The following is a 9792-nucleotide window of genomic DNA, read 5'->3' on the forward strand; positions in this document are numbered from 1 at the left end:
GGGCCCCATTAGACAAAGATTTTAAATAAACTATTTTAAACATGTTTAAAGAGTTAAAAGAAACTATGTCTAAATAACCAAAGGAAATAATGAGAGCAATGTCTCAAAAAGTAGAATATCAATAAAGAGATAGAAATTAGAAAACTGAACCAAATAGAAATTCTGAAGTTGGAAACTACAGTAAGTAAAACAAAAAATTCAGTAGTGGTGGGTTTAATGGCAGATTTCAGCAGGCAGAAGAAAGGATCAGTGAATCTGAAGATAGGTCCATTGAGAATAACAGTCACTACCTAAGTAACAGAAAGAAAAAAGAATGAAGCAAAATGAACAGAGTCTTAACAGACCTGTGGGACAAAATCAAGCATACAACCATATGCATAATGAGACTGCAAAAAGGAGAGGAGAGAATAAAAGGGGGCATAAAGAAAATTTGAACAAATAATGGCCATAATCTCCTCCAGTTTAATGAGAGACATGAATCTACACATCCAGGCTCTACAAACTCCAAGTAGGATTAACTCAAAGAGATCCACACCAAGACACAAAATCAAACTGCTGAAAGCCAAATACAGAGACTCTTGAAAGCAGCAAGAGAAAATCATCATCATGCACAAGGAATCCTTAATAAGACAAATAGCTGACTTCTCATCAAAAACTATGGAGGCAGGAGTAGTAGGATGACATATGCAAAGTGCTTAAAGGAAAAAAATCTGTCAACGAAGAATTCTATATCTGGCAAAACCATCCTTCAAAAATTAAGGAGAAATTAAAACATTACCAAGTAAACATAAACCGAGAGTTCATCACTAGTAGGTCTGAACTATAAGAAATGCTAAAGGAAGTCCTTCAGCCTGAAATAATAAGACACTAGGCAGTAAATCAAACCCATACAAAGAAACAAAGAACATTGGTAAAGATAACTACATAGGTAAACATAAAAGTCTGTATTGATGTATTTTTGGCTTGGAACTCTTCATTTCTTCCTATATGAATTAAAAGGCAATTGCAATAAATCTATGGTGATGCATACACAATGTATAAAGATGTAATTTGGGACAATAACAGTATAAGAGGACAGAGTTATATAGGAACAAAATTTGTTCATAGAATTAAAACAAAATTGTATTAATTTGACCTAGATTGTTATAAATTAAGATGTTAAATGTAATCTTCAGGGCAACCACAAAGAAAATAACTAAAATATATACAGTAAAAGAAATGAGGAGGGAATCAAGATAGTATGTTAGGAAATATCTATTAAACACAAAGGGATGGGGTGCCTGGGTGGCGCAGTCGGTTAAGCGGCCGACTTCAGCCAGGTCACGATCTCGCGGTCTGGGAGTTCGAGCCCCGCGTCAGGCTCTGGGCTGATGGCTCAGAGCCTGGAGCCTGTTTCCGATTCTGTGTCTCCCTCTCTCTCTGCCCCTCCCCCGTTCATGCTCTGTCTCTCTCTGTCCCAAAAATAAATAAACGTTGAAAAAAATTTTTTAAAAAAATAAATAAACACAAAGGGAGGCATTAATGGAGGAATTGAGATATAGAAAATAAAGAGCAAAAGAGCGGAAGTTAAGTCCTTCCTTATCAATAATCACATTAAATGTAAATGAATTAAACTCTCCAATTAAAAGTCAGAGATTGGCAAAATATATATTTTTGAAAACATGATGCCACTATATACTGTCTACAAAAGACTTACTTGAGATCCAAAGACACAAACAGGTTTAAAGTGAAAGGATGTAAAAAAAGATATTCCATCAAACAGTAGCCAAAAGAGAGCTTCAGGGGTTATACTAATTTCAGAAAAAACAGACTTTAAAACAAAAATTACTACAAAACAATATTATATCATGATAAAAGGACGAATCATCAAAAACATATTACAAATATAAACATGAATGCATCTAATAAAAGTCAACTAGACCTAACATATAAGGACACTTCACCCACAAAGTACAATACACACTCTTCTCAAATACACATGGCACAGTCTATAAGACAGACCACATATTAGGCAACAAAACAAGTCCTACTAAATTTATGAAGATTGCAATCATACAGTATCTTTTCTGATCAAAATGGAATGAAATTAGAAATAATAACAAATTACCAAAAATGTGAAAATTAAACAAAATGCTCTTAAATAACTAATGGGTCAACAAAGAAATCACAAGTGAAATTTGAAAACAGAATTGAATTACTAGAAATTAGAAATTTGGAGATGAATAAAAATGAAAATACATATACCAAGCTTTTGAGATGTAACAAAAGTAGTGCTTAAGAGGAAAATTTATGCTTTTAACGCCTGCAAGTTTTAAAAAAGAGAGATCTCTGGGCACCTGAGTGGCTCAGTCGGTTAAGCATCTGACTTCGGCTCAGGTCATGATCTCAGGGTCCGTGAGTTTGAGCCCCATGTAGGGCTCTGTGCTGTGCTGCCATCACAGAGCCTGAATCCTGCTTCAGATTCTATGTATCCCTCTCTCTCTACCCCTCCCCTGCTCGTGCTCTGTGTCTCTCTGTCTCTCAAGAAATGGATAAATGTTAAATAGAGAGAGAGAGACATCTCAGGGCACCCGGGTGACTTAGTTGGTTAAGCACCTGATTCTTGATCTCAGCTCAGGTCTTGATTTTAGGGTCATGAGTTCAAGCCCCAAACTGGGCTCTGCATTGGACATGAAGCTTACTTTAAAAAGAGAGAGAGAGAGAGAGAGAGAGATTGAGATCTCAAATCAATAATCTAATTTTCCACACAAGGGAACCAGAAAAAACAAGACCAAACTAAACCCAAAGCTAGCAGAAGGAAATAAATAATAAAGATTACAGGGAGAGAGGGAGAGAGAGAATCCCAAGCAAGCTCTGCACTGTCAGAACAGAGCCTGATGCAGGGCTTGAATTCATGAACTGTAAGATCATGATCTGAGCCAAAACCAAGAGTCGGATGCTCAACCAACTGAGCCACCCAGGGCCCACCCCTAGAATTTTTAATATTTTTTAAAGTACTTATTTTTTTTTGAGAGAGAGAGAGCAGGAGTGGAGAAGGGCAGAGGGGGAAAGAGGGAGAGAGAGAGAGAGAGAGAGAGAGAGAGAGAGAGAGTCTTAAGCAGGCTCCATACTCAACATGGCGCCCAACAAGGGGCTCAATCATACAACCCTGGGATCATGACCTAACCCAAAATCAAGAGTCAGATGCTCAACTGACTGAGCCACCCAGGTTCCCCTTAAAATACATTTTAATCTTTTAAAAAAAAGTCTATGTCCTCTGATGCCACAATTGCACTTTAAGGAACATATCCCCAAGAAACATTTTGACAGGTAGGCAGAGATTAGTTTTCAAAAATGTTCATGAAGCAATGTTTATGGCAATGACAAATTACTACACCCTGAACATCCCGAATAGAGGCTTGAGCAAAGATTCATGCATATTGGAATACCAGTCATTGAAAATAATGATGTAGATATTGATACTGGAGAGTATTCCCAATATATTGGTAAATGAGGAAAACAAATTACAAAGCAGTCTTGAGTGTGGGGGAGTTGCATATATTTCCATGGAGGAAAGTGCAGAAAGACATATACCAAAATGTAAAAAGCACTAGATGTTGGAGTCTGGGGCGATTTAAATTTTTTTCCAATTTTTCTACAATAAACACATATGGTACTATCTGTACAAGTTTTAGAATATTGGTTAAAAAAAGAAAACTCAACGTCTTCCCTATTTACCAGTAGAGTCTTATCTGTACAATTATGAATTCTCAGCTGGGATTTAAAAATCTCCACAGAACACAGCCAGTGTGATGAGTTTCTCAAATGTGTATTATGAATAGGCAAGAGAAGTCAAAAAACAACCAATCTTCTCCTTCTCAACCTATTTCTTTAAAGTAGTTTCTATCAACATCAAAAGAACCCCAAATAATCCACTTAAAAATGGGCAGGGGAACTGAGTAGACATTTCAACAAAGAAGACCTACAGATGGCCAACAGACCATGAAAAGATGCTCAACATCACTCATCATCAGGGAAATGCAAATCAAAACCGCAACAAGATATCACCTTACACCTGTCAGAATGGCTAAAATCAAAAAGACGAGAAATATTGGAGAGGATGTGGAGAAAAAAGAACCCCTGTGCACTGTCGGTGGGAATGTAAATTGGTACAGCTACTATGGAAAACAGTATGGAAATTCCTCAAAAAATTAAAACGAGAAAAAAATTAAAAAGAGAAATACCATGTGATCCAATGACTCCTCTACTGGGCATTTACTTAAAGAAAATGAAAACGCTGATTTGAAAAGATACATGCACCCCTATGTTTATTGCAGCATTATGTACAATAGTCAAGATATGGAAGCAACCTAAGTGTTCACTCACACTTAGATAAGGCAGATGTGGTATGTACACACACACACACACACACACACACACACACACACACACCCCAGAATATTATGCAGCCGTAAAAAAGGATGGGATCTTGCCATTTGCAACAACATGGATGGACCTCGATATTACACTAAGTGGAATAAATCAAACTGAGAAAGACAGATACCATATCATTTCACTCACACGTGGAATCTAAAAAAAAGAAAAACAAATGAATAAACCAACAAAAAGCAGATTCAGACCTATAAATACAGAGAACAAATGATGGTTGTCAGTGGGACGGGGGTGGGTAAAATCGGGGAAGGGGAGTGGCAGATACAGCCTTCCAGTTATGGAATGAATAAGTCACAGGAATATAAAGGCACAGCATAGGGAACAGTCAGTGACGTTGTCATAATAGCACTGTGTGGTGACACTTCTGGTGAGCATAGCATAACTTACAGAGAGATCTATTCACTATACACCTGAAACTAACGTGAATTGTGTGTCAACTACACTCAAAATTTAAAAGTAATAATAAAGTAAAAATAGAGGAATACAGCATTTCTACACAGGAAGCGGGCGCCCCCACAGGGTGGGGCATCTCTGATGAAGAGAAAGCCCAGAAGCGGTCCTTTTCCTTTCTGCGGGACAGCTGGAGTTGAGCAGTTCAAACCCCAATCAAAGGTCTTCCACATGCAGGGACCACATGATTGTAAGCAAATTCCTTCTCTTTCTTTCAGTTTCCCCACCTGTGAAATAAGGGGATCCTCACTGTAGATAGAGCAGTTAGAAGTATAAAGCTCTTTTTTTTTAATTTTTTTTTAACGTTTTATTTATTTTTGAGACAGAGAGAGACACAGCCTGAACGGGGGAGGGGCAGAGAGAGAGGGAGACACATAATTGGAAACAGGCTCCAGGCTCTGAGCCATCAGCCCAGAGCCCGACGCGGGGCTCGAACTCACGGACTGTGAGATCGTGACCTGAGCCAAAGTCGGATGCTTAACCGACTGAGCCACCCAGGCGCCCCTAGAAGTATAAAGCTCTTAACCAGTGGAGACGATTACGTGCTCAAGAGCACAGAACGGACCCCATAAAGATCATTCGAAGGACCATAGGATCAGCGTGTGTGTTGTAATTTTTTAGAAACAAGCTTCACGCCCCGCCTCCAACGCACGCAGGGAAACAGACAAACCCGTAGCTGAGGGAGAGGACGCCGACACCCCAGATCAGAGGTGGCCCCCAGGGCACAGAGCCGCCGGCACCCAGGCGGGTGTGCAGGGGACCGGCATCAGGGCGGTGGCCGACGCTCCCCTACTACACAACTACGCACAGCGGCACAGCACAGGTCCTTCCGGAGCCGGAGAAGACGCACGGCCTCCGCCGCCCGTGGGAACCCGGCAAGAACACTTTCCCGGGGGAGGAAGCAGAGGAAAAAGAGCCATCATCCGGACATCGGCTTTCGGGGCTGTCTTGGTGGATCTTCCCGACAAAGGCTCAGTCTCGCCGCCACGCGCGAGCGAAGGAAAACGGGGACAAGTGGGGGCGGAGGCGGCAGCTGGGGAGTACCGCGCCGGAGTCTGGAGAGCCGGGCGGGAGGAACCGACGAGAGGGGCCGCGTGGAGCGGAGGCCTTAGGCGGGAAGGCGAGCGAGCGGCGGGCCCCGCAGGCCCCGCGCACGGCCACGGGCGCGGCCCGGCGAGCGTCCTTCTCCCCAGACGGCTCTTCTTTCCGTCCCGATCTTTATTTACAGGGAAGTAAGAGCCATCAGCTCCCCGTCGGGGCGAAAAGAAAGGGGGCTTCGGCGAGCGCCCCCCACCCCCCCGATGGCGCGGGATCCTTCAGAGGGATCCACACCGCCGCCCCTTCCGCGTCCGCGCCCCCGGGAGTAGGGGCGGGGCGCACCCAAGGCCCCCCTGTCGCCGTCACCCCACGGAGGTTTGTGCTTCCAACGGTGCCCCGGAGGAACGGCGCGACACCCCACCACTGCCAGTGCCCTCCCGCCTTTCTTCTGGGGCGACGCGCGCCTCGCACGGCGCACCCGCCCTTTACCTCAGCGAGGCCACGGGCTCCAGCCTCTGCCCACTCTGTGCGCCGGAAAGCCCGCGGGGTCTCGAGCGCCCGCGAGGAGGGGGCGGGGCTCAGCCAGCCGAGGCCGGAAAAGGCGGGAAAGGCCCTGATTGGCTAAGAGTTTCCAAGCCGCCAGTTCCACCCGTCGTCGGTCTATCCCCGGCTCTGACAGCACCCCTCCCCACCAGCTTCCCCTCGGGCACCTGTCGCTGGAAGGAATGAAAGCCCCGCGGCGGTTCTCGGTGTGGCTCTGATTCACCGCCATCTTGCCCCAGGAGCCCTTCTGTCGCCCCTCAGATGGAAAGGGGCGTGGCCTGTGCCAAGCCGGGGGGGCGGGGCTTTGAAGGGGAGGTGCGCCAAACCGGGGGGCGGGGCTTTGAAGGGGAGGACGGAGATTATGGCGCAAAGACAAGGGGGGGTGAGTTGAGTGGGCGAAGGGGCTGGTCACGTGAGGGGCGGTGGTCAGAGAACCAGGTGTGTGCCACCTGGGACTCCAGCTGGTGGGGGGGGGGGGAATTGACCCCGCCCCAGAGTGCGGGGGTGTTGAGTGGTAGGTGAGTGGGTTCCTGGATCCACACCTACCCTCTTGGCCACAACATGGTAGCTGGTTGCTGGGCTGCCCTCGGGAATGGATTGAATGGGTCAGGAATCAGAAGCAGGATTTTCCTGCGTGCCCCCCTGGCCTGGGTCAGAAGGCTAATGCATTTTGGAGAAAGGATCCAGAAAGATTTCTCGCTTCTCCTAAAGGCAAGCAGAACAACTTTTCCCCACCAGAGAAAGCCTGGAATCTGAGCTGGTTTCTTGTGAGGTTAGCATCCAGGAAAGGGTGAATGAACTGCGTCGGGGGGGGGGGGGGGCCAGTCTGAGCCGGTTCCAAGATAGAGAGAACCTTTGGCATTCATCATACCAGCCCTGCCTTCTCCAAAGGGTGAGAGTGAGGATCCGGTGGGATACAGCATACTGGAATTGCTTTGAAGACTAAAATATTGTACATCTTCTTGTTTCTTTTAGACTTCACAAAATAGCACCAAAGGGCTTCAAGCAAAGGGATGGTAACGTCTGGATTACCGTATTTCATCAAGTTTAAGATGCTGTCAGTTATACGATGAACCATTTTTAAATGTACCACGGAGGGGAAAAAAGTTGCCAAATAAAGACGTCATCAGTTATAAGCTGATTTTTTAAAAGCAATCTCTGGGGCGCCTGGGTGGCGCAGTCGGTTAAGCGTCCGACTTCAGCCAGGTCGCGGTGAGTGAGTTCGAGCCCCACATCAGGCTCTGTGCTGACTGCTCAGAGCCTGGAGCCTGTTTCCAATTCTGTGTCTCCCTCTCTCTCTGACCCTCCCCCGTTCATGCTCTGTCTCTCTCTGTCCCAAAAATAAATAAACGTTGAAAAAAAATAAAAAAATAAAAGTAATCTCTACACCCAACACGGGGCTTGAACTCATGCTCTGGAGATCGAAAGTTGCATGCTGTACTGCCTGAGCCAGCCAGGTGCCCTAAGCTGATTTTTATTTATTTATTTTTTATTTATTTAAAAGTTTTTTAAATGTTTATTTGTTTTTGAGAGAGAGAGAGACAGAGCTCGAGAGGGGAAGGGCCAGAGAGAGAGGGAGACATCCGAGCTGTCAGCACAGAGCCTGATGCGAGGCTCAAACTCACAAACCGTGAGATCATGACCTGAGCCCTGAGCTGAAGTCGGATGCTCAACTGACTGAGCCACCCAGGCACCCCTTAAAAGTTTTTTTTTTAAGGTTTATTCATCTTTCAGAGACAGAAACAGAGTGTGAGTGGGGGAGGGGCAAAGAGAGAGAGGGAGACAGAATCTGAAACAGGCTCCAGGCTCTGAGCTGTCAGCACAGAGCCTGACGTGGGGCTCGAACTCACGGACCACGAGATCATGACCTGAGCCGAAGTCCGCCGCCCAACCGACTGAGCCACCCAGGCGCCCCCCCATGATTTTTTTTTTAAACCTAAGACTGTTGGAACAAACAAAACAATAGGAATGGTGTGAAGCTATAGAAAGACCACTGAGATAGAGCCCCCGTCTTGCACTGGTAACTAAGTGTGCAACTTTGGGCATCAACCATGCTCTCTGGACTTCTGTTTCCATATCTGTATGAAAGAATGGGACTAAAAGAACTGTTTTCCCTTAGCTGTGATATTTGAAGTTTGCAAAACTACTCTGTCGCTCAAATCTTCCCACCTCTCCATCTTGATGTGGCAATTGCCCTCTGGTTCTGGTCCTCATCATTTTACCTGAATGACTCCCCCCCCCCCCCCCCCGCCGCCCCACCGTTCTTCTATACCTTGCATTCACCCTACAGAATACCGAGGCTCCAAACACAATTGCGTATGGTCATCACATTCAAATTCAGAAAAATAGCGTGTGGTGTTATTCGCTGGCCGCAGAAGAGACCAGGAACCTCAAAGAGAGGAAGTTTGGTTTAAGTTTGGAAAACACAAGAGAGAAGCTAGTGCTTAAAAGTTAAATTCTTTAAAAAAAAATTTTTTTTAATGTTTGTTTTTGAGAGAGAGAGAGAGAGAGAGAGAGAGAGAGAGACAGAGCATGAGCGGGGGAGGGGCAGAGAGAGAGGGAAACACAGAATCCAGAGCAGGCTCCAGGCTCCAGGCTCCGAGCTGTCAGCACAGAGCCCGACGTGGGGCTTGAACTCACAAACTGTGAATCATGACCTGAGCTGAAGCCGGACGCTTAACCGACTGAGCCACGCGGGTGCCCCTTAAATTCTAACTCTTAAAGCATTCACTGTAAAGCAGGCAGGTCTCTAGGCAAGATGGGTCCACTCCTTCCATAGAGTTGGGTTTCTTGCCTTCTGGAGAAAGGAGAGAAAGGCTAGGAAATTCATTAAGTGAAAATAAACCCTGTTTACATTGAAGGAGACAGATTACACAGAGCACAGCATCCCTCAAGGTCTAGCATACTAGCTCCATCGCCCATGTTGGGTACAAAACCCCAGGGAGGGGCGCCTGGGCGGCTCAGTTGGTTGAGCATCCAACTGTTGGTTTCGGCTCAGGTCATGATCTTGCAGTTTGTGGGATTGAGCCCCACATTGGGCTCCACACGCATGATGCCGAGCCTGCTTGGGATTCTCTCTCTCTCCCCCTCTCTCAGCCCATCCCCTGCTCTCTCTCAAAAGAAATAAACATTAAACATACACATGGAATAATGACCAAAGTCCATCCTCAAGCCAAATGAAGAAAAATTGGACTCACAAAATGTTTTCCATCTATAGTTTCTGTGGCTACTTCTTACCAAGATGGTCCCTATCTCACCCTCCGCCCATGGGTGAGATGATGTAATGGCTAATTTGTCCAAGGAGTGAGCACAAATGAGACACAGGCCAAG

At 45.6% G+C, this 9792-nt stretch overlaps 1 protein-coding gene and 1 long non-coding RNA gene across 5 annotated transcripts in view; one reads left to right on the forward strand and one right to left on the reverse strand.

The window, feature by feature from the left end:
- WBP2NL (WBP2 N-terminal like) overlaps nt 1–6783 on the reverse strand; it is a 31836-nt gene extending 25053 nt beyond the window's left edge. For 2 of the 4 annotated variants that reach the window (XM_040490678.1, XM_040490681.1), the window contains exon 1: nt 6630–6783. In XM_040490678.1, the coding sequence (XP_040346612.1) occupies nt 6630–6691 (62 nt within the window). In that variant the 5' untranslated portion in view covers nt 6692–6783. Of the gene's footprint in view, nt 1–5551; nt 6062–6408; nt 6609–6629 lie in introns of those variants that run through there. The other 2 variants (XM_040490680.1, XM_040490679.1) reach the window with 2 other exon arrangements.
- A 98-nt stretch (nt 6784–6881) lies between these two features.
- Nucleotides 6882–7604, forward strand: LOC121040251 (uncharacterized). Its single transcript, XR_005795205.1, has 2 exons — nt 6882–7354; nt 7438–7604. It is a non-coding gene; the product is annotated as an uncharacterized LOC121040251 (long non-coding RNA).
- Nucleotides 7605–9792: the final 2188 nt, after the last annotated feature.

This window comes from Herpailurus yagouaroundi, unplaced genomic scaffold (genome assembly GCF_014898765.1).
Source record: "Herpailurus yagouaroundi ecotype Mexico unplaced genomic scaffold, PumYag 182, whole genome shotgun sequence".
Classification (NCBI taxonomy): Eukaryota; Metazoa; Chordata; class Mammalia; order Carnivora; family Felidae; genus Herpailurus; species Herpailurus yagouaroundi.